Source organism: Lycium barbarum, chromosome 6 (assembly GCF_019175385.1).
Source record: "Lycium barbarum isolate Lr01 chromosome 6, ASM1917538v2, whole genome shotgun sequence".
Classification (NCBI taxonomy): domain Eukaryota; kingdom Viridiplantae; phylum Streptophyta; class Magnoliopsida; order Solanales; family Solanaceae; genus Lycium; species Lycium barbarum.
In genome coordinates, this window is record NC_083342.1 from 126294 (window position 1) to 150828 (window position 24535).

The 24535-nt window shown below is 38.5% G+C and overlaps 3 protein-coding genes across 5 annotated transcripts; 2 read left to right on the forward strand and 1 right to left on the reverse strand.

The window, feature by feature from the left end:
* The first annotated feature begins 1225 nt into the window (after positions 1 to 1225).
* On the forward strand, positions 1226 to 16430 carry LOC132600334 (protein CIA1-like). 2 transcript variants are annotated; one of them, XM_060313400.1, is made up of 11 exons: positions 1226 to 1376; positions 1659 to 1859; positions 2124 to 2270; positions 2613 to 2834; positions 3017 to 3081; positions 5293 to 5358; positions 5486 to 5554; positions 6279 to 6341; positions 6724 to 6793; positions 15055 to 15138; positions 16101 to 16430. In XM_060313400.1, the coding sequence occupies exons 2-11, from the start codon at positions 1668 to 1670 to the stop codon at positions 16173 to 16175; spliced, it is 1053 nt and encodes a 350-aa protein (XP_060169383.1). In that variant the 5' UTR covers positions 1226 to 1376; positions 1659 to 1667; the 3' UTR covers positions 16176 to 16430. The 2 variants fall into 2 exon arrangements, with proteins under 2 accessions (XP_060169383.1, XP_060169384.1); XM_060313401.1 differs by having other exon boundaries at positions 1252 to 1376; positions 1632 to 1859.
* LOC132600333 (uncharacterized) lies at positions 7465 to 10408 on the reverse strand. The gene is made up of 2 exons (XM_060313399.1): positions 8610 to 10408; positions 7465 to 8503 (listed from the first exon to the last, which is right to left on the reverse strand). The coding sequence occupies exons 1-2, from the start codon at positions 10324 to 10326 to the stop codon at positions 8352 to 8354; spliced, it is 1869 nt and encodes a 622-aa protein (XP_060169382.1). The 5' UTR covers positions 10327 to 10408; the 3' UTR covers positions 7465 to 8351.
* Positions 16431 to 17371: 941 nt separating the features above from the next.
* Positions 17372 to 24036, forward strand: LOC132600335 (D-amino-acid transaminase, chloroplastic-like). 2 transcript variants are annotated; one of them, XM_060313402.1, is made up of 5 exons: positions 17372 to 17701; positions 18030 to 18079; positions 18727 to 18905; positions 22578 to 23251; positions 23645 to 24036. In XM_060313402.1, the coding sequence occupies exons 1-5, from the start codon at positions 17527 to 17529 to the stop codon at positions 23737 to 23739; spliced, it is 1173 nt and encodes a 390-aa protein (XP_060169385.1). In that variant the 5' UTR covers positions 17372 to 17526; the 3' UTR covers positions 23740 to 24036. The 2 variants fall into 2 exon arrangements, with proteins under 2 accessions (XP_060169385.1, XP_060169386.1); XM_060313403.1 differs by having other exon boundaries at positions 17374 to 17701; positions 18033 to 18079.
* Positions 24037 to 24535: the final 499 nt, after the last annotated feature.

Consider the following 24535-nt stretch of genomic DNA (forward strand, 5'->3'; position numbering starts at 1 on the left):
TATCGGGTCCGGCATAACTTTGGTAATTTCTTCACAAGTGTATGCCGGTGGGGGCATAGCGAAATTTAAACTCTGTCTTGTAATTTTTTTTAAAATTTTTGACTGTGTATGAGTTCGAACCTGGAACCCATAAATTTTAGCCGAAGAGCAAAATTTAAAGATTTCAAATATGAGGGGCAAAATTTAAAGACCACCCCAGAAGAAGGCAATTCGCAGAATTGCCCGAAAAAGAGTAGAACCAAACAAGGTTTTAGGCGCAATGAGTTAGACGGTAAATAGTTTGATGGGTGTAAATTCGAGTGGGCATGTACGGCCCTTCTTTATTTTTTATTTTATGGACAGCTATGTGATTTTTCCTTTAATAAATTGGTAACCGAAAATCAAAGTTTTCATTTCAGTTTTTCCCGGGCTCCTTTTCTCTAGTCTCACTCTTTAGTTTCTCCAGCCCCAAAAGTCGTGGAAAGGACGCGTGGTGTCTCACTGTATCCAAAAGTATCCGGTCTTAATTTTTTTGTCCCAACTTAATAAAATCTTTAGAAAATGACCCTAACTTGAAAATATTCGGTTGGAATTTTTTTTTGGTTGCCCATCAGACAACTATAAGACAGACCTGGTGGTCAATTAAGCTACTATCTTGAAATATCTTGAACTTTTATCTTATAGGCAAAACTAATTTATGATCACGATTTATACTCAATGGGCAATCAGAGCTTTGCCTAACAAATTTTCTGAAGAGAGGCTATTTTTCAAATTTTTTGTTAAGGGGGTCAAAAGATCAAGAACACCCCTTAGACATTTATGAAGTTAACCCGAATGAAGCCCAAATTTGTGATTCGAGCCCCTTTCATTTTTTTGCGTGGACTGTGTTTTGGGGTGGTCTTTAATTTTTGTCCCTCAAATTAGTGGTCTTTATTTTTTTCCCTTCGCTTAATACTCTGAGGTTCTGGGTTCGAATCCTAGCTCAATAAAAAAAAAGAAGGAATTTCGCAAGACATAAAATTACCTTTAAACTCTACCTTAAGGCAGAATTTTGCCTTCAAAGTACTACCTTAAGGCAGAGTTTTGTCCAAAACTCTCCCTTATGAAACTCTGCCCGAATCATGTAAAACTCTGTCGTGTGATTTTTTTTAATTTTTTACTGAGCGGGATTCGAACCCGAAATCAAGGGGCTGTGACGAAGGAGAAAATTAAAGACCATCAATTTAATGGCCAAAAATTAAAGACCAGCCATTCTGGACAGTCCTGCGAATTGGCCAGCCCCTTTCAAGTTTAGTACAACTACTAGTTTAAGGTTCCAAAATTTCAAATTCCAGTTGCTCATTGCGAAGAAAGAAAGTCGAAAAAACAAATAGCGGGTTACGTTGTTGCTGCTTAAGGTAAGCCTTCGATTTTTAATTTAATTTATTTATTTTAACTTTCAAGTTAAAAGAAAAAGGGATATCCGTTGACTAGTTCAAATCTCCTTAATTGTTTTTTTGGCTTGGATTGCTTATTTGGTATTCTGATTGTAGTAGAGCTAATAAACTGATTTTATATTATTCTGTTTTCAATTTTTAATCCTAATATATGGCATAAGTTGAAAGTAGAGTAAGTGAGGTAGGTTAAAATTAAAGGGAACCTTGACTAATCAGGACAGCGCGTCTCACTTAATTGGGCAGCACACAAGTATGAATTTTGAGGACAATGATTTTGAACTGAGGGAGATTCAAAAGCTTGAAGGCCACAGCGATAGGGTTTGGTGTGTAGCTTGGAAACCGGATACTGGAATCAATGGTGTTCCAGCTGTACTAGCTTCTTGCAGTGGTGATAAAACCGTACGAATATGGGAACACAACTCCACCGGCTCTTTTCACTGCCAGGTTTAAATCTTTTCTTACATTTCATTTTTACCACATGCACACTTATTGAGCCGAGGGTCTCTCGGAAACAGCCATCCTACCTTGGTAGGAGTAAGGTCTGCGTACATTCTACCCTCCCCAGACCCCAAGATGTGGGATTTCACTGGGTTGTTGTTGTTGTTGTTGTTGCACACTTATTAAAGTACCACTTTGCCACCACAAGTCTTATAACCAAACAAATATTATGACATGTGAGACTAATTTAAATTGGAGGAAATTTTGCAGGCTGTTTTGGAGGAAACACATACACGGACTGTTAGATCATGTGCCTGGTCACCGTCAGGCAAATATTTGGCAACAGCTAGCTTTGATGCCACCACTGCTATATGGGAAAATGTTGGGGTTGACTTTGAGTGTGTCTCCACTTTGGAGGTATCGTTACCTTGTGGCTTCCATGTCTCTGTCATAGTAATTTCAGTTTAGATCCATTACCCCAGCTCTAACGACAACAAGTACAAAGTTGGCAAAACTAGTATCTTCTGTCTGATCATATCTGCGCATAGCGCAACATAAACTTTAGATAGAATAAGGCAATCTCTCACTTATGGAGTTGTGCTTACATGGAATCATATAATTTGGCTTACAGTGCTTTGTGATCCTAACTTACATTGACTTTTATACGTGGTCTTTTTTCATTTTCTTTAATGGGTTATAACTTATAAATCTACTAAACTTCTGTCTTCTTCTTATTTGCCTTACATGGATAATGTCCAGGGTCATGACAATGAAGTGAAAAGTGTTTCATGGAATGCATCATCAGGCACACTGCTTGCAACGAGTGGGCGAGATAAGTCGGTTTGGATATGGGAAGTGTTGCCTGGAAATGAGTTTGATTGTGTTTCAGTTTTGCAAGGACACACTCAAGATGTTAAGATGGTTCAGTGGAATCCCTCTAGGGATACTTTGTTCTCGTGTAGTTATGATAACACTATTAAGGTATATTTGAGGTTCAACTCTGCATCCTCTATCTGTGTATGTGTGTGCGCTATTTGCTAGGATAGATTCTAGCAGGCGTTTCATACCCCTGTTACATGTAAGGCATAAAATTGGTAGCCAACTTCTTTCTTTTCCATTTGTAAGTGATAGCATCTAATCTCTACTGGTGCGTGAAACTGCAGGTTTGGGTAGAGGATGTCGATAGTGATGATTGGCATTGTATTCAAACTTTGGGTGAATCTAACAGGTAAGAGTCATTCTTGGTACCTTTCTATTAATAAAACGCTTTACCTTATAAAAATAAAAAGAACAACAAAACAGGTAAGAGAGTCGTAATGATCATAACAGAATCTTGAATTATTTTTTGTATTAGATGAGAAAAATTGAACAGTTGAACTATGTCATCAAGGTCGTGACCATACTCTTAGTTTAGTAAACTCTTTTCATTTATATAGACTACCGTATCGTATTGAAATGAGGTTACTTTCTTAGTCCATAACATGTAGATAGTTCAACTTTGGTTATAAGTGCTCCCTCTGTCAGAATGTATTTTCCATGCAAGACTTTGTTTCATATTTTGTCAAATTTTGAGAATGAGAAATTTCTAGTTTTCATTTGAGAAATATGTGGAATCATAGGTAATAAGTGTTTTAAGGGTTGATAGAAGGGGAAATGTGCTATTTGGAAGTGAAAATTTTAGAATGCGTACAAAAGTCTATTTCAGAAAGATTTGGACTCAAATATGCCACTCGCAAAAAGGGGGGGGGGGGTGGAGGGGAAAGGAGGTGGGTAAGTAATGAAGGGTTTAGATAATAGATAATGCCACGTTGCAAAATCCAATACTTAAAAAAAAAAAGACAGGGTAAATATATTTCATTCATAAACATGGCCAAAGGAACGGCCGTATACAAGGGGTATATAAAAAGGTAAAGAATCTACAAAACTACATGATACTCTACAAAATCCACCCATTATTCTATACAACAGGGGACTTTATGGGTGCACCAAAAGAAAATAAGTGACTGGAGGTTACTCTTCAACTGAGCAAAACTCGACTCTACCCCCTCAAAGGATCTCCTATTTCTCTCTCTCCGAACAATCCACATCAACAATAATGGTGGGGTTCCGTTAGTGGGTAATGGCACGTAGGTCCAAATGGTTGGGGCATATTCAATACCAACTATTAACGAGTGGCATATGTGAACCATTTCCGTTAAGTTCAGTGCCATATTTGAGCCTTTTCCTTCTATTTAGTTATATTCTCAACACGCCCCCTCACGTGTGGGCTTGATTCTTTTTATGAGTCAAGCATGTGGAAATTCTTTTTGATAAAGAGTGACATGTTGAACAAAGTACCTCTGCCTGCTCTGATACCATGTTAAGGTGTGTGGCCATCTCATTTAAAAGCTTATGCTGTTAGAGAGAACCAGTGTTGTCAAAGGCGCTCTTAAAGCGCGCTTAAGCCCTGAAGCGAGGCTCAAAACATGTTGAGCGCTTCGCCTCGCTTTATGTGCGCTTCAGTGTCATCATCAAGGCTCTTAAGACATACTTTTCCTTACCAATGAGCCTTTTTTGAAGAGGTGACACTAGATAATTGATATTTCCCTTTATCGTAACGTGTTTACAATTTCTTTGTCTATATATTTGTTATTCATGCTTATTATTGTTAGTATTAGACTAAATACACACACACACACACACACACACACACATATATATATTTGTATTTTTGCGCCATTGCGCCTTTTTTCATTAAATCTCACGCTTTATTTGCGCTTTGTGCCTAAAGCTCCAGTTGACCTTATAGCTTTTTTGCGCTTTTTGCTTTTGATAACACTGGAGAGAACACACATTTATTTATTTAATTATATTCTTAGCAATTCCCCCAACTAGATTTTTTAAAAAAATATTTTCCCCCGACAAACCTTTCATTAATGACTATTTGGAAGTTTGTGTTTGGCCAATGAATTTGAAAAGCACTTTTGAGCGGCAATTAGTGTTTGCCAAGCTTTTAAAAATGCTTCTAAGTGTATTTTCTGAAAAGTGCTTTTCAGAAAATACTTTCGTGGAAAAGCTATTTTTTAGCTCCTGAAAAACAACTTTTGCTACTCCCCAGAAGCACTTATTTTCTCACAAAAGCGTGGCCAAATGGAAAATACTTCAATTTTTTAATAAAATAAGCTTTGGCCTCCCAAAAGCTTGGCCAAACAGGCTATTAGAGTGTCTGAATTCATTCGCATATCAATGGAATGGTTCACGCATTCAAAAGTTCTGCTGTCAACTTAATAAAAATAAAAGTTCTGCTCTCGAATTTGTGCTGTCTTGACTGCTCTTTTACTAGGTTTTTCATGTTCTCAGTGCCCTTTGACCTAAATAATTACCATGTATGGTCATACAACATAGTAACTTTGTTTAAGATTGTTTGGGAGCTTATGTCACTACATGGTTGAGCTTTCAGCGGACATACATCTACTGTCTGGTCTCTTGCTTTCAATGCTAGTGGAGACAAAATGGTGTCTTGCAGGTATGCTTTTCTATTCTGCTAAATTTGTTTTAAAATATATGCTCTCAAGTCGCTGGTGTATTTTAAGTAGGACAGTAGTTGCAGTCACTACTTAAACAGATTTTACATTTAATTTTCTAACTTGCAGTGATGACCTTACTGTTAAGATATGGACTGACGTCGGCGGAATACAGGGTCTGCATGAAAACACACCTTGGTTAGTGTGAGCTATGCTCCCTTTTGTAATCAGAATGATATCCTATGTAGTTGATTATTGGACTTCCTTTCACAGTTGGTGTTCATTAGTCTAACTGATCTTTTTGTCAACTCTCTGTGTACTGAAGACTTGGAACTAACAATATACCTGAACTTTCTGTGAACTAATAGTCAAGTGTGCAATATATTTAAGCCTTATAGCTTGTGTTTGACAACTAATGTATGATATCTACAGTTTCATAACTTTTACCCTCCTCTAGTTTGTTAGCGTTGTTTGAATATTTATAATTACGAGTTTTTTGCTCTTATATCTTGAACAAAAATTTTTAAGATATCTTTAGTATAAGTTGCTGTAGCGGGCTGGGGTGCTTTAATAAGCCATCGCTGTTTATCCCCCGGGGCAAATGTAGTTAAGGAACAACATGGTCAGTTTTACATGATTCAACCTCAACTTTGCCATGTAGTTTCCAATAAATTCATTTCGTAGAAATTGTGTCAATTCGTTTTCAAAAGAACAGTGTATGTCATTTAAACGTCATTTGGTGCATTCAGGCGGACAATGATTTTTGTTCACCTAAGTCAGCATTTATTGTTTTCTTTTCTCTGGCGAAGAGTGGTCTTTATTTGTTTAATGAACTTTATTTAATGTAAATGTTTGCAGTAGTTAGTATGTTTGCCAACTCCTGATTTGCAAATTGCAACCATCTCCTTTTTGCGCTTTTCAGGAAACATGTCTGCACTCTATCTGGATATCATGATAGGACAATTTTCTCAGTTCACTGGTCAAGGTAGCTACTCTATATCTATTTCTTATCATGATCATGCTACTGTAAGCCTTTTATGTTTTCACTCCCTAACATTACCTTTCTTTGACAATTTTTTTTTTTAAAGTGTGCATGTGGGGGTTGGGGGCATCTTAACAAAATCTCTGGTCTTCTTTTCAATAATCAAGAGTTTCATAGGTTATTTTGCTGCCTGTCTAGGCTTCATTTTTGATCTCCTTTTATTGGGACTTGTATTTGTAATTACCCTCAATTGCGTCAGGGACATTGTAAACTGCATAGTACTATTCATTTTTCAATAATCAGGGCATGTCTGCAGTGATAATTTTGTGTCTGTTTCTTCCCCGTCATCCTAGGGGCTAATGTACTTAATATGCTAATATGTCAGGGAAGGAATAATTGCCAGTGGAGCAGCTGATGACGCCATATGTTTGTTTGTTGAGAATAATGACAATGAGGTTTTCAACCTTCGATATCCCTATTTATTTTAATCTTAATGTAATTCATCTTACATGATATCTAGGACACTGGTGAATCTTATCCTGCCCATACTCCTCAATCCTTTTTTTTTCTTTTCTTTTATACTAGTCATGACATATTTTATAGATACTTGCACTAAGACAGTGTGTCAGGCGTAATTACAAGTTGTGCAATTGCCTTATTTTGTTTAGCATATATCTACATGTACAATAACCAGGTTGCACCAAAAAGCTAACAAAAAAAAGTATATCTTCATTTAGGGATGTGTATGTTTCTCCCTTTGCCTTAAAATATTCTGCCATTTCTTTCAAGCTAAACATTCCGCCAGATGGCCTGAGCTATAATGCTCCAAGTCTAAAGATTTGTTACAGAGCCCCTCTCAATTCCAGCCCTGCAGCAGTTCAGTAGTGGAGTTTGGCAGGGTCCCACTCATGCCGAGAATTGCAAAAACATGTAGCATAACTGCCTAGTGACCCGTGCAAAAAGAGGTGGCAAACTACTTCAGAGTGCTCTTCGCACAGTGGGCATCTGCTGGAAAGCTGAAATCCCTCTTTTGGAGGTTGGTTTGAGTGACAAGCCTCCCACGCCACAGTACAAGAGGAGCAAGAGACCTTCAAAGGTGCCTTGTTATTCCAGCAAGTTATAGCAACTTCTCACTGAAAAGAGACCCTTGGAATGTCCCTTCCAGCTAATGGACTCAGTTTTATTGTGATCCAAATCATTAATATTCCTTCAGAGAAAGAGAGTCTACCCTTGTGCCTGGTAGGAAAAGCCCGCAAACAAAGTTAGGCTCAACCAGTGTTCAGGAAAGCGTGAAGCGGAAAAAAGCGACAAGGTCCCGCTTCACGCTTTAAGCTTAGCGTGAAGCGAAGCGCAATTTTTTTTTTTAAAAGAGCAAAATAAATAGAGAATATATATATAAGCAAAAGTTCAAATCCAAAACTAAAGTAGATATCCATAGACTAAAATTTCAAATAAAAAACTAAAGTGGATATCACAAAATCCTCCAGACTATAGGACAAACAAAATCAAAGCTACTAATAGTTCGATATCTAGTTCTTATTCTTCTACAAGATTGTCAAAATCTTGTACTCCCACATCATCACCATATTGCTCATCGTCTTCTTCAATTTCATTATCATCTTCTTCAACTTCATCAACTAGGGAATGACTTGTAGCTACTTCTTTTCCCCTCCTACGTTGGCTTGAAGTATTCCCCCTTAAACCATACTGGTTCTCCTCTACCCCCATTGCCTCGGCAACAACACCGAAAGTGAAATCAGAATCTCCCTAAAAAATTGCTTCATTTTCAGCATTCTCAACCCCGGTGAGCCATTCATTGGCATCATCAATATTGTCCAAACCAATTGGATCAATTACATTGCGAGCATTGTAACGACACCTCAATGTTCTATTATATTTTATGAACACTAGGTCATTGAGGCGCTTTAGGGTTAGTGTATTCCTCTTCTTGCTATGAATCTGCAAATAAGTTGTGGCAAGTAATTAATAGGAGTTGAGATATAATTAGTTATCTCAATATACTAAATCTTTCTTCTTAGTTCTTACATGTTCAAACACGCTCCAGTTTCTCTCACATCCGGAAGAGCTACAAGTTAGACCTAGAACTTTGATGGCAAACTTTTGTAATTCTGGAGTGTCTCCACCATAAAGCCTCCACCATTCAACTATTAAAGTAGAATATATATTCAAGAATTAGTAAGTATAAAGAAATAACTTAAAAGTTAGAAGTTAACTGTTAAACTATAAAGAACGATTGATTAATCTGTTAACCTGGAGACTTCTTCTTTCTTTGTCTTATAGCCATTGGAAACCCAAAGGTCCCTTCAGAATTAGTATAAGCACTTAGTTGGTCCCCTATTTGATCTTGCTCATCTATATTGGGAACCAACTTAGCAACACTCTCATAGAATCCCTTCGTCACTTTTGCATTTAGTAATCGCATCTCATTATTATCATAAAAGCTTGATGGGTTCAACAAATTCCCAGCGGCATGCAAAGGTTGATGAAGTTGATCCGCCCACCTTTTATCAATGATGTCAAAGACCTTTGCATACTTATGTGGGTCACTAAATGATTTTCGTATAGACTCCTTAACCCTATCCATAACTTCAAAAAGGTAGCCCATGGGTGGTTTTTGTTCTCCATCCACCAAACGAAGTACTTTAATCAACGGCCCACCAATTTTAAGAGCATGAACAACATTATTCCAAAAAGTATAAGACATCATTATGCGTGCAACTTCTTTCCCCATGACTTCTTTTGCAAATTTACTATTGTTCCATTCATCCGAAATGAACAAGTTTCTCAAATTGGCCTTTTGTATATGCATACGGTGTAAGGTCAAGAAAGCAGTAGCAAATCGAGTTTTGCTAGGTTTCACCAAGTTTTTTTGTTTTGTGAATCTCCTCATCATGTTCAACAACAAAGGCCTTTGAACAATGTAGGAATGCGCTCTAACAGCCTTAGTGAAAACTCCTCTAAAGGGTGTTTCCTTGAAAATATCCCCGAACATCAAATTTATACAATGAGCTGCACATGGAGTCCAATAGATGTTCGGGAACATTCCCTTCAACATAGCACCTGCTTTAACATTTTCAGCTGCATTATCGGTAACAACTTGAACAACATTCTCTGGTCCAATCTTCTCAACGGTGCTCTGAAACAAGGAGAACATCTTGATGGAATCAGTAGACGAGTCACTCGCATCAATAGATTCAAGAAATAAACTTCCTTTTGGAGAATTCACCAACACATTAATGATCATTTTTCCCGTTTTTGCCGTCCACTTATCCATCATAATGGAACATCCGAAATGCTTCCATTCTACCTGATGATCCTCCACTATTTTTTGTGTCGCTTCCACTTCTTTAGCTAGATATGAGGTACTAACTTCATGATACGTAGGCGGCTTCATTCCAACACCATAATGGCCTACGGTATCAAGGAAGGCTCCAAAAGTGTCAATATGGTTGACACAATTGAAGGGGAGCCCTGCATCATACATCCATCGTGAAAAAGCCGCAACTGCACGCTCCCTCAAAAGCCGTAAAGCGGTGTCTTTCAATTTTTTTTTACTGCTTGTCCCTGCATTATCAGTTGGCTTCGGTTGATAATAGCAATCTAAAGGACCTTTCACACTGGAGGTTGGTCCATAAGTTGTCCGTTTTTGTGATTTTGAACGAACGGACAAATCTACAGCTTCACCTTCTTCTGTTTCATCATCGTCGTCGTCAAGATTAGTTACAGTTGGTTGATGTAACATTTGACGTTTTAGTTCCTTTTTTCCTTCGACATATGTTTTTATTTCTTCCCTCACATTCTCCGGACTTCTTAGACAGCGTGCAACATCGCTAAAGGTACCAATAAGATGTTGTTTGTGGCGAAAGATTCCTCCTTTAGTTATCTTATCACAAAACAAACACATAACTGCAGTCCGATTGGTCTCACTAAGTTTTTTCCCATACTTCCAAGCCGGGTCTTCGGACATTTTTTAATTGCTGTTAAGATTTAAGAAAAATAATCAGGAGCAAATATTTTTTTGATACAAAATCAGCAGAGAACACAGCCAAACAAAGCAGAAAAAGTACTCTGGAAAAGAAAGAAAAAGGCAGAACTGAAAACAGAGCATATATAGCAGCAAACCAGAGCAGAAAAAATCAGCAGCAAAAAAGAAGAAAGAAAAAACAGAACGAATGTGAAGAAAAAAACAGAGCAAAAAAGAGAGCTTGAAAGAAGAAGAAGAAACAGAAGAAGAAAGAAAGAAAGAAGAAAGGCAGAGCAGAACCCTATAATTCGGGAAAAAAAAAACAGAGCAAATGTGGAGAAAAAACAGAGCAAAGAAGAGAGCTTGAAAGAAGAAGAAGAAGAAGAAGAAGAAGAAGAAGAAGAAGGAAAGAAATTACCTGAAAGTGGAGAAGAAGAGCTGCTGCAAAACCCTAGCTGATTGTGCAAATAAAATGTCTCAAAGTGGCGCTGAGGATTTCAATTAACTGGACTAATTATTTTATTAAAATTGGCCCAGACTTTTTATTTTATTACGATTTTGACCTGGATGTATTATTGTATTAAAATTTTGACCTGGACTTATTATTTTATTAAAGTTAACCTTTCAAAAAACAGCCCACAACATAAAGCGGACGCTTCAGCCGCTTCACCGCTTCGGTCTCTGAAGCGTCCGCTTAATTGGGTAGCCTCCGCTCCACTTACCTGAAGCGACAAATCTTCGCTTAAAGCGGTGAAGCGCCCGCTTTCCTGAACACTGGGCTCAACTTACCTCAACCTTGTTCCTTAACTCAATGTATGCTCCAATACGTCCGTCAAATACACAATCTACATAATATATCTCATTTCCATCAATTCACACCATATATACCACAACAACAAACCCAGTATGACCCTACAAGTGGGGTTTGGGGAGGGTAGGATGTATGTAGACCTTACTCCTACCTTTGTGGGGTAGGTAGACTGTTTCCGGTAGACCCTCGGCTCAGAAAAGGTACCTGGCACGGTAATGTTGGAAAAAAAGAAAGCCAAAATATCAAGATACATAATAACAAGATACAAACTACTAGTGGCAATAGATGGCAATAAACCTCAAGAATAGAAAACTATGCAATGGCTGAATATTACTACTAAAGGATAAATAGGAGAGGGTGGACTCGTCCCCTCCCTCCTCGCACAGAAGACGACAACACTTAGTTATCTACTAACATTTTACCATAATTCTCGACCTCTATACCTTTCTATCTAGGATCATGTCCTCAGTCAGCTGAAGCTGTGCCATGTCTCGCCTAATCACCTCCCCCAAGTTCATATTCGGTCTACCTCTACCTCTCCTGCTATAGCCAACCCTTCACACCTCCTTACTGGCGCGTCCTCGCACCTCCTCTTCAGTCTTCACATGCCCGAACCACCTTAGCCTCGCTTCCTTCATCTCGCCTGCTACCGATGCCGCTCCCACCTTGTCCCGAATAACATCGTTCCTAATCATATCTCTTCGAGTATGCCCACACATCCATCTGAGCACCCTCATCTCCACTACCTTCATTTTCTGAACGTGAGGCATTCTTAACTGGTTAGCACTCTACCCCATACAACAATGCCGGTCTAACCACCACTTTGTAAAATTTACCTTTAGGCCTTGGCGACACCTTCTTATCGCACAGTACCTGTTACAAGGGTGTTTTGGCGCCCATAACCCCTGCGCGCCCAGGAGGGCCAAGCAGGTGTCAGTCGTGCAGGAGACGTGCGCAGATGAGTGTCGGCCGCGCAGGCAGTGTCAGCCGTGTGCGCAGACAGGGTCGGCCGCGCAGGCCGCGCACAGGCAGTGTCAGTTGTGCGTGGGCGACGTGCATTGGAAAGGGGCTCCGGAGGGCGAGAGTAAATAAGCATCTGGAGATGCTCTATGGCATATTATAATAGTGCCAAGGAAGTTTAGCAAGGTTATGGGATGAGCCCATAGGCCGTCGGCGGACGAGGCCACGCGCGAGCTTGAGTGTCAGTGCCGTGCGTTTCCGAGCTAGAGATGGAATCTAGGTATTTCGGGTGAAAGCCTTATTCCTAAGAGGACCTTATATATGCTCACCAAGTTTGAGGTCATTTGGAGTTGATTTACTCAAGGGCTTGACTTAGCCAAGGAAGCAGTGGCATTGTCGTAATTAGCTGATGCTTCCGAAGGCCATAATTCGTTCCGTGATTAAGGGAATGAGATGAAACTTCATGGAAGTGTAAAGGAAGTCAAGGGGAGTAATTGAGAACAAGCGGCGCTTGATTTGGAGTTGGGAAGAGGGAGAAATGCCCATTGTGATTCTCTGGCAAAATCATGTCTACTGGAGCCAGTTGGGTTTTTTTCTTTGAAGCATATATAAGGGGGGTATACATGGTGACAGCCTACCAGCCCTCCCCGGGTGTGTCGACAGCCGACCGCCCCAAGTGTGCTGCCTTGAGGGGCAACCTCAAGGGCCTGCCTTGGCACCTCAAAGGAGTGTCAAAGGTATCCATAGGAGTTTGGGGAACTCTATGGACGGCGCGTGGCCGCGGGCCAGCGTTGGGTGCCATAATGGTGCTGGAGGCTCAGTATATGGAACGATTAGACCCCGCGGGCTAATCTCATGATGGAATGAGACCTCCGTGCCGAATGAGTGATCGAGGGACTCTATCAAGAGCCTCGTGAGCTGACTTGTGAGCTTGGCAAGGGTTCAGCCATGCGAGCAAGGGTCCGTTGGCCTAGACGTGCAGTCGTGGGGCGACGCTGCACTATGCGAAGGGAATGTGTGCGATGTGGGCTATGCTTGGCAACGCCATAAGACAATCAAAAGGATGGCATGAAAGACGCATATGAGCGAGGCAGGTGCGCGGCACATGCAGAAAGGCCATGCGCGACTGTTATGCAAGGTTGAGGCGAAAAACAGGCCAAGGTACGCGCGAGACGCACATGAGCAAGGCCAAGGATCGAACATTGCCTTACTTGGGCAAGGCACGAGCGAGGTGCGGATGCACGAAGCGAGTGTCAAGCTTAAGGATAGGACTGTGCACGCGAGGGCGATGCTCAGGTCCAGGCGAGGGACTAGTGTGTCCGTAGCCAAACCCAGAGGTGCATATGGACGAGGTCCAGCAGAAGGAAATGCGCCACAAGAGAATGCTAGTATGTCAGTCGACATGAACCGGGCGGCACAACTGAAGCGAGCCTCCATGGCGAGCTTCGCCTTAGGCATTGGATCATGCCTAGGAACCTGGGAGATGAGATGGCTGGCCCGGAGTCGCGGAGGACTGCGGGCGCCGCACGGGCGTTTGTGTGCCGCCGAAGCGCGAAAGATATTCCGCTATCGCGCAGGGGAAATCAGGCCCGTGACAGTACCCCTGAGGCAAGCCTCCATTTCACCCACCCCGCTCTAATGCGATGAGCGACATCATTGTCAAGTTCCCTGTCTCCTTGGATTACAGATCCAAGATACTTGTAGCTTTCTCTCTAGCTTCATTACTGCCTCTGACTCATGCGCTACGTCACTGAACTTGCACTCTAGCTACTCCGTTTTCGTCCTGCTAACCTGAAACCTTTAGCCTCTAGGGTTTCTCTCCAAACTTCCAGCCTATCATTCACTCCACCGTGCGTCTCGTCGATCAAAACTATATCATCCATCACTAAGGCACCGTATATACCACAACTCAACTCATGTAGGTGTTTAGCATTGACGGCAAGCCTTCCAAACCCTCAATTCTTCCAATTGGGGTGAAGCCTAAGTTCACCCAGCCTATTGTGATGCTTTCAATGAGTTATTAATGTCATTTGAGTCACTACAATTCACAAATCATCTTCCATAACCTTCCAATAACCACCATTAATGGTCCATTTGAGCGTTCATTAAACACTACCCTCCAATCACCAACAAAGTCCATAAATATCATCAACATTCGCAAATACTCATAAGAAATGAGTTCTAGGCGGTGGAATTGCCTTGTAATAGCTCAACCTTTGAAATCAAAACACCATATTTTACTCACCTTGGATGGTAGATCACAACCCTTGTCCGAAATCGCCTATTCAGACTCGAGCCCTGGCTCCCAAACTCAAAATATATCTCTCCCCGGCTGCCCCTGATATTTATAGTCAGAGGGTTCTGGTACTACGCTTGCCACGCGAGATCCATCGCGCGAGCTCATTCCTGTGTGTGGCAGCCTCGTCGCAACGCCAGGTCTCCGCGAGAAGGGGTTGTCCTACCCAGACCTCCCTCTTGCATTGAGGCTCGCGATGGCACGAATTTTCTGCTTTGTATCCTGCCGACTTGGCGCCTCACTCGCAGTGTTCCTGCGACATGTGCCCCCCGGCTTAGCTCAGGTGAGCTTCTTGCATGTTGCACACGATGGGCATAGATTTTTGTTCCATGGCTAGGAATCCTCTTTCCAAAAATCAGGGCCCTCGCGACGTGCCCCTTTCGACTTTTGACATTCCCAAGCTACAATACCAACTCCGCACTCCCATTTCATGTTCCACATTTATTCTTGACCAAACTGTATCGTTCATATTATTAATCATCGTTTGCTCGTAAAAACGATGTGTTTAGCAACGTGGTAACCCATTTATTAGACTTAAATAGTTCCAAAATAGTGCGCTACAATTATCACCTTTGCCAACCCTTGTTTGGCATAATAATTTTACACTGTGTCTGCCTTATCAAACAAACAAATAAATTACTTAATTAACTGTGTTGGATGACAGGTTGATGGACCCACATTTAAACTACTTTTGAAGAAGGAGAAGGCTCATGACATGGATGTAAATTCTGTGCAATGGAACACTGGGGTAAGTCAATGGAATACCGCAATGCTCGGATTTTTGACTTTTACATGTTCATCTATCATTGCTTTAACTCTGCATTAGTCTGCTTCAAGATGATTTGTCTTTTAGCAGAACCGACATCACCTGGAAATTTCTTGAGCATGTTAGAAATTTAGTCCCTTGTTTAATTGCCATGTTGAAGTGTAACAGATGGTCGACCTTTCTAATGTATCTTGTGATGGTGCATCCTGATTCAGCAACCTGCTTTCTTGGACTTGAAGATTTGAATTTGATACTCTTGGAACTTTAGATTTGAATTTGATACCTCTTGGAACTTTATTTTGGGTTATCAACTGGATTGTTAAAATGTTACACCTCCTTATAAATAAAAAATGTTAATTTATACCTAGACAATGCGTAAGTATAGCAGTCTTATTGTGCACGGACTTTGAGTGGCACCTAAATTTGACATGTTAGATTGAAACAGGCTTCTAAGATCAAACTAACAACATATATTCATTTGACTCGAGACTTTAAAATCCACATTTCTAAATGAAGCCTTAGATTATTCTGCCCTGGGATAGTATTGCACATTACAAATGTTGGTTTTCATACTAGGAACGCTCAAAAAACATCTAGGTTTGGCCCTTGGAATGAATATTTGTTGACCTCAGTTTTGCTTCACTTTCTGTTGACCTATCTGTGATATGATATGTGTGTCAGAGCTTATGATTCGTGTTGTGGAGAATAAATATGTTAGGCATTGCAATGATCGTTGCAGGGTTTTTCAAGGAGATGAAATGTTTGCTTTCTGTAGTGTTCCCGAATATTCAGTCTTGTTGTTTTATGTCAGAAGACTAGAAAAGCAAATTTAAGTGTATTGCTGCATATTTGAGTTTCTCTTTTATATCCGTAACAAAATGAAAACGAGATTCCTTTGGTTAAATAAATCTTGCAGTAGGTTTACCTCTGTCAAAACCTTGCAGGATAAAAGGCTTCTAGCTTCGGCCAGTGATGATGGGACGGTGAAGATATGGGAGTTGGTTCGTCTCTCTGGATAGAAGCTGCTGTCAACATAGTTTCGTAGCTGATACTAGAAAGCAATCTGTATTTTTTTTTTCAGATCATGTAGAAAATATAATTCACGGTAATTTTGAGCCTTTTGAAGCTTTGAATTGCTACCAGAAAATGTTAGCTTTAGGCTTCAAAACTGGGGTGTGGAACTCTTCATTGTACCATAAAATAAACTGATACAATGTTGTTATCACACCTAAAATGTCAAACTGTTGGAAAGAGATATTAATTTACTTATTTTATGTGTGCAAGAGCCTCCCATTTTTGTGCAATAGAGGCTATAGTCAATTAAGTGACATCTGAAGATGATACTTTTAAAAGTCTTGTATACCAAGTGTGATTGTGTTTTCTCTTATATGTTTGATGTTACATTTTCATTTCCGACGATGGCCAGTCATCTATTTTTTTATTAACTTGTGCAATGCCATTTACTATTTTTTTTCTTTTTCTTTTTCTCTCTCTCTTTTTAACCTTTCCTTTTATGGGATGACTAGTTTTTAGCTTATGGCAAAAATCCTCTATCATATAAAATGAAACGGTAGATAGAATTGCAACGAAATAAAGTCTACAGCCCATGCTAATTTAAGCACATCTCAACTATTTTATGAGTATTTGTTAGTTTCTGGCTTTCTGCCAATACAAATATGGGTTCGTTGAGGATTGAATATCCACGTGATGTTATATTTCGGTTGCTTGTGAGAGAATATGATTAGCCTTTCAAGTTTTTTTTTTTTTTTCTTGAAAAAGAATGGATGTGATCCTACCAAAAGTAACCCATCGAATTCCATCAGAACTTCAAAGTTAAACGTGTTTGGATGAGAGTAATACTAGATTTGGTTGTTTTTGTTGTAAATTTGAAAAAGAGAATCATATTCGAAGGACTATTAAAGCAAAAGAATCAATTATATAAGGACTAAAAGGATTGTTAGCAATATCTTTAATGCCTGTTTGGTTGTTTGTCATGTGTTGTTACGTAACATATGATAGTACTGTGTTATTTTGATGAATATAAAATTTGAATGAATTGTATCATGTCATGAGGCCATCGTGCACCAACCTAAAAATTAAGCTTATAATATTTTATATTAAAAAAGAAACAACGCAATCACATTAAAATTCATTTTATAAATTTAACAATAAATATGATTAAATTTAAGTAACAACAACATAGTAACAAATATCCAAACAAGCCGGCTAAGCAACGGACAATATTTTATGAAGGTTCTGTTTTTTTTCTGTTTGGTTATTAAGAATGGCCAAACTATTTCATTATTCAAGTTTTGATCTTTTGATTCTCCATGCCACTCTTTCACACATAACTCATACAACTATACTACAATGGCTTCTTCCTTGTCAACTCTCCCAAAACCCATCTCAGAATCCTCTTTTTTCCTACCAAAATTAAGCAATTCCATTGTTATTCCAAAGAACATCTCAATTTCAAGATTAAAGATCAGACCTTTGATCCAATCAAATGTTTTCAAGAATTCAAATCAAACCCAATTTTCCTCTGGTAAATTTGAAATGATTTTTCATTAAATTCTTTTATTTTGGTAATTGGGGTTCCATATTTCAGTTTATTATATTACTCCATCCGGTTCATAATAAGCTCAACTTAGCCTTTTTAACATTCTTAAGAAATAGACACTAACTCCTAGAAAAAAATAGATATTTTACTAAACTATCCTTAATTCTTATTTATTGTCTCGAGTAAATAGGGGCAAATATGAAAAAAAATAAAAAATTAATTCTAACACTTATTTTGAAAAGGAGGGAGTAGCTCTTATTACAAGTTTACTGAAATTTTGAGCTAATACTAACATGGGTGTTTGGTGTGGCAGAAGGAGAATGTAGTCCAACGTTTGATGTCCCACTTCTCTCTTGCTCAGAGGTCTGTCCTTTATCACTTTTATGCATTTATTTCACTTCTATTTTTATTTGGTACTGTGATGACATGAATTGAGCTTAAATGGAGAAACATGGTCCGTGAGGATTCATATAGCTGACCTAACTTTTTTGAGATTGAGGCGTAGTAGTAATAGTAATGGTAATAGTAATAGTTGTTGTTATTCTTAATGTTTATGTTAAATAATTGTTTGTAAACCTGCAGAGATAGAGCTTAAATATTACTTGCCTCTATAGTGGAGAACATAATTGTTAAAACTAAAAATTTTAGCTTGTTCAAAGCAGCTACTCTGGTTGCTTAGCTTAATTCTGAAGAGATAATAAGAAAGAGAGTGATTTCTTCCCATCTGCCTAGATCTTGTTGTCCAGAGTTACTCGGTACCAGGCGCCTGGAACCAGTAGAGTGTATATGTGCTTTTCTGGCGAATAGACAGTTTGCGGCTTTGCGCATATCAATCATCAAGTTGTTAGATTGATTTTAACAGAATGTGCTCTTGCTGACCCCTGCCTCCATGGAAAACTAAAAGAAACAAATATTGAGAATTAATTTAATTCAGTGAAATTTTCAGAAAAAATAAATAAATCGAAAATTCATTTAATTTAGTGGAACTTTCTTATTAATTTCTTGTAAAGGTTATTGAGAGGTTGAGAACAAATCGAGAAAGTCACAAAACCAAGCAACAGTATTTAGCAATGTATTCTAGCGTTTTTGGTGGAATCACAACTGATACAGCTGCGATGGTGATTCCCATGGATGATCACATGGTCCATAGAGGGCATGGAGTTTTTGATACTGCTGCCATTATGGATGGGTTAGTTTTCCTAACTCTATAAGTTAAGCCATTCATTTTGGTTCTTTAAAATCTTTTCTTTTTCCATCAGAGTTGATTTGTGAGGTGGAATTTCATTCCTGTATCTAACATAGATCAAGTCTGAAAAGGCCTATCGTTCCTATAGATTTAGCTGCACTTGATTACATTAAACACATATCCAAGTGTAAGATTTTTTTTTAGCATTTTAATATTACAATGCCCACAAAATTTGACCATACATTTCACATGGTAGCAGCCAATGTTTTTCACATTGGTAGCAGCCACAAAACAACAAATTTGGTAAATCTTTTGACCATACATTTCACGTGGTAGCAGCCAATGTTTTTCACATTGTTAGCAGCCACAAAACAACAAATTTGGTAAATGTTTCTCACGGTTTTGAGGTAAAAAAAAGTGACTACTATACCTTTTCATCCACTATAAAAGGATGAATTATTATTCTCCATTATATACATTCAAATACATAGAAAAAATCATTAACTTGTGAGAGTAGAGAGGAAAATATATATCCTTTGGAGAATTCATAAAAAGTGAGGAAAGTAAATAATAAAAGAGTTCATTAGTTGAAGGAAGGTGTTCTTCTTTGGTGGAGCTTTGGACTCAACATCTTGTCCAGAGTTTGTTGAGTTATACGACGTGTTCGGGCTGTTGTATCCTGGAGGGGACAAGTCAGAAAGTATTACTGCTGGACCGGTAAATTTGCTGCAGTGGGCTTGAATCTCCTTAAAGAGAGCGAGATATCCGCGCCTCAGCCGAAGAATTTTTTATTTCTTCACTTTTATTTTTCAATTGTAATTGTAATTTCATTGCAATATCACCAACAATTTTAAGGAGATTCAAATGGCTACAATTGAAAAATCGGCGGATGTCAAAGTAGGAGATCTTAACAAGCCATTTCGGTTCAACGGTACTCATTTTAAGAGATGGAAGGGTAAAGTACTTTTCTACTTAAGCCTTCTCAATGTTTCTTATGTGTTAAATGAGAAGAATCCAAATAAAGTAGACAACTCTTCCATGAATGATGAAGAACTTATTTCTCTTCAAGAAAAAACTGAAAAGTACGATGAAGATTCATACAAGTGTCGGTATTATTTACTTAATTGTCTATCAGATAATTTTTATGATTATTATGATAGAACTTACTCTACTGCAAAGAAAATTTGGAAAGCGTTGCAGAGTAAATATGATACCGAGGAGGCTGGAGCGAAAAAATATGCTGCTAGTAGATTTTTTCGTTTCCAAATGATAGACAACAAATTAGTGGTAGACCAAGCCCAAGATTTTATAATGATCGTTGGAGAGCTCAGGTCCGAGGAGATAAAAATTGGAGATAACCTTATTGTTTGTGGCATAATAGATAAACTTCCACCTTCATGGAAGGAATTTCAAAAACCTATGCGCCACAAACAAAAGGAAACCTGTCTTGAGACGTTGATTATGCGAATCCGCATGGAGGAAGAAGCAAGGGGCCAAGATGCACTTTTACAAACGGAAGAGAGCAACTTACAACCCGTCACAAATAAGGTAAATTTAATTACTTCAAATAATGCTGCTCCTAATGCTAACAAAAATACCTCTATGAAGCCTAAGAAGAAAATATTCAAGAAAAATAATGGTAGACCTCCCAAGAAAAATAATTGTGGTAATAACCAAGCACAACATCAACAAGCACAAAATGGAGGACCATGCTTTGTCTGTGGCAAGAGTGGGCATATTGCTCGATTTTGCAAGTTTCGGAAACGTGGTCCTACACCTCAGGCGAACGTTACCGAAGAGCCACTTGTGGCGATGATAACAGACATAAATATGGTTGAAAATGTTGATGGATGGTGGGCTGATTCTGGTGCAAACCGTCATGTCTGCTATGACAAAGATTGGTTCAAAGTGTATACTCCATTTGAGGAGCCCGAAACCATCATGCTTGGTGATTCTCACACTACTCAAGTGCTTGGAAAGGGAGATGTCGAGTTGAGCTTTACCTCAGGAAGGGTGTTAACTCTAAAAGATGTACTTTTTACTCCTTCCATGAGAAAAAATTTGATGTCTAGTTTTCTTCTTAATAAAGCAGGCTTCAAACAGATTATTGAATCTGATCAATATGTAATAGTGAAAAAAGGTATAGTAGTCACTTTTTTTGACCTCAAAACCGTGAGAAACATTTACCAAATTTGTTGTTTTGTGGCTGCTACCAATGTGAAAAACATTGGCTGCTACCACGTGAAATGTATGGTCAAAGGATTTACCAAATTTGTTGTTTTGTGGCTGCTACCAATGTGAAAAACATTGGCTGCTACCATGTGAAATGTATGGTCAAATTTTGTGGGCATTGTAATATTAAAATGCTAAAAAAAAATCTTACAATCCACCACTCATTTTAATATTAACATAAGAGAGTTTATCAGCTGAAGGTAGATTAATATGCATAATGAAGGTGTGCTCTGCATTGAACCTTCACTTAGTAAAACAATAATCTTTACTCCAGAGCCGTAGTGGTCTCAGACTTGAACTATGACTGCTTTAGGGAAATAAAGAATTACTGCTTACACATAATAATCAAGGTGTTGACATGAGCTTTAATATGATCAACATTAATTGTACCACTTGTCAAATATGATCTCACAGTACTGTGTTTTCTCCTTATAGATCTGGATTTACCGTTATAATAACGGTTTTGAACTCTACCAATTGCAGCGGTGCTATCACAATGATTAAAAAGGATTTTGAAAAATGTGAAGCTTGTAGTAAAGCCAAAATCACAAAAAGGCCTCATTTTCAAGTTGAAAGAAAAACTGAATTATTAGAGTTAATTCATACTGATATTTGTGAACTTGGAGGAACTTTAACTCGTGGAGGAAATAGATATTTTATTACTTTTATTGATGATTTTTTCAAGTATACATATGTTCTCTTGATGAAAAATAAAAGTGATGCTTTTGAAAATTTTAAAATTTATCTCCATGAAGTTGAAAATCAGTTTGGTAGAAAAATAAAAAGAATTAGAAGTGATAGAGGCCGTGAATATGAGTCTAACGAGTTTAATTCTTTTGTTAGATCGTTGGGAATAATTCATGAAACTACTCCACCTTACTCTCCTGCATCTAATGGTGTAGCGGAGAGAAAAAGTGGTTGTGCTCATGCATCTCCTTGATAAAATTTATCTTCATAAATACATTCAATAAGAAGTTCACTGCGTAAGACTAGTCAATATATTATCCTGCAGTTTTTCATAAAGATATGCTGTTTGGGGCTTTCGTAATTTCTCAACAAGTAAAATAGTGATTTAAATCCCTTTAAATTGGGTCTTTAGCACTTACAAGTTGAGATAATGAGGTCTGATGTTCTGGCAGATTGAACATACTATAACTTGGTTGTCTGTCTAATTTGACCAAATTCTAGTCACATAGAAGTAGAACATAGCTTGTTTGCCTATCTAACTTGGCCAAATTCTCATACTTTTTGTTCAATTCTGTCTTCTAGTTAATCTTGAACCAGATTTCTCTTACGTTCTATGTTGGGCAAACCTCCATTTATAGGATTAAATTATGTGAGCAACTCTGAAGTGTGGACTAATTGTACTTTACATGACTCTGAACTGGTAAATCTGTAAATGTCTTTAATTTTCTATTCTTCTTATTTCCTATCTACCCTCAGATACCTTTATGAGTTGGACCAACACCTTGATCGTTTCCTGAGATCTGCAACCATGGCCAAGATACAAATTCCTTTTGATAGGGAAAGCGTTAGACGAATTCTCATTCGTACAGTAAGCATTTCACAATGCAGAAAAGGTTCTCTAAGATACTGGCTTTCGGCGGGACCCGGTGATTTCCAACTATCTCCGTCCGGCTGTCATCAAGCAGCTCTTTTTGCCATTGTAATTCAAGATCAATCACCTCCTGATCACAGGGGCGTCAGAGTTGTAACTTCATCAATCCAAATAAAACCCCCACAGTTTGCTGTCATGAAGAGCGTAAATTATCTGCCAAATGCACTTTCCAAGATGGAAGCAGAAGAAAATGATGCATATGCAGCGATTTGGTTGGACGGCGACGACTTTGTTGCTGAAGGACCGAACATGAATGTGGCTTTTGTTACAAAAGACAAGGAACTTCTGATGCCTTGTTTTGACAAAATTCTCAGTGGTTGTACAGCTAAAAGAGTTCTGGTTCTTGCAGCAAAATTAGTAAAAGAAGGTAAACTTCAGGGTATTAGAGTAGATAACGTGTCTGTGGAGGACGGGAAAAGAGCAGAGGAGATGATGCTTATTGGCAGTGGAGTTCTTGTACGCTCAGTGGTGCAGTGGGATGAAGAAATCATCGGCTATGGTAAGCCTTTCTCTGCTTCCATCAAAACAATGAACTATGGAATGTTGTCCCTTCATTCCATTTGCTTTGGTTTCTTATGCTGCTGAAAATATGATGTTTCAAAATTCGAGCACGAAATAATCTTTTCTCGATTTCTGGAACAAACGTAAGTACTGCGTGACAAACTGAGACTAGACGGATATTAGATGCCAATATATCGCTCTTTCTGAACACAATATATTGTTCTTTCTGAAGACATGTTCTATCTAAATATTGTTCTATGATTGGAGCTAGTATTCATGATTATGCAACAGTAACATAAATGTACGATCGTTCAAGAAGTTTCAAATGATTTTGACTGTTTTACTTGTGTATTCTTATCTCCTTTCTGTTTCTTCCTCCTCATTACTGTAGGTAGAGAAGGTCCTGTAACACAGGCTCTGCTAAATCTTCTCTTGGAGGATATGAAGTCAGGGCCTCCCACGGTGCGAGTTCCCATTCCCTACTGAAGTGGATCATCGGCGGAGGTAGATGCCCAGACACGAGTTGGCCGAACCTAGTAGCTTTGCTCAAACAACATATCCATAAAGTAAAAATCTTGGCTCCGCGTTTGAAGTAGATAGCATATATTTCCTTGCAATTGTAATTTGTGGATCAAGATTGAACAATCTCACTCATCAAGTCTTATAGGAAGTATTAGAGCATAAAAATGCTTCTCAACAGTAGAAATGATCTTTCCTAGAAATGCTCTTCATAAGAATGTAGTTATAGTATGGCAAATGTCAAAAACTGTTTGATTCTTCTCATATTCCACCATGTTCTCTCCATTAGTTAAAACATGATGTAGGTATCAACAGAATGTATAACTTGTACGAATCATAAATATGCACATTGAAGCTTAAAAGAAAAAAATAGTGCAAATATTAAAGATAAGAAGTTGGAGATCACTATCAGGGTGTGTGGCCGGATGATTGAGACGACTCCATTTTAATTACAGTCTTGGAATCAAGGTCAAAATTAAATGTAAATTTATTTGGAGCATAGGACGAAGATGCTTTTAGAACATAGTTTTGAAAAATTTCTACTCAAAAATAATTTTCTTTCATATTTTAAATTAGGGGTGGGCATAAATACCGAAAACCGAAAAATCAAACCAAACCGAATGAATTCGGTTTTTCGGTTTTCGGTGTTTCGGTTCCGTTCCGGTTTTTTTAAATAGCAAATTCGGTGTTCGGTTTCGGATTTCCGGTTTTACCGAAAATTTAATATATTTTTTTTTTATACCAATATATAGTATATATCAAT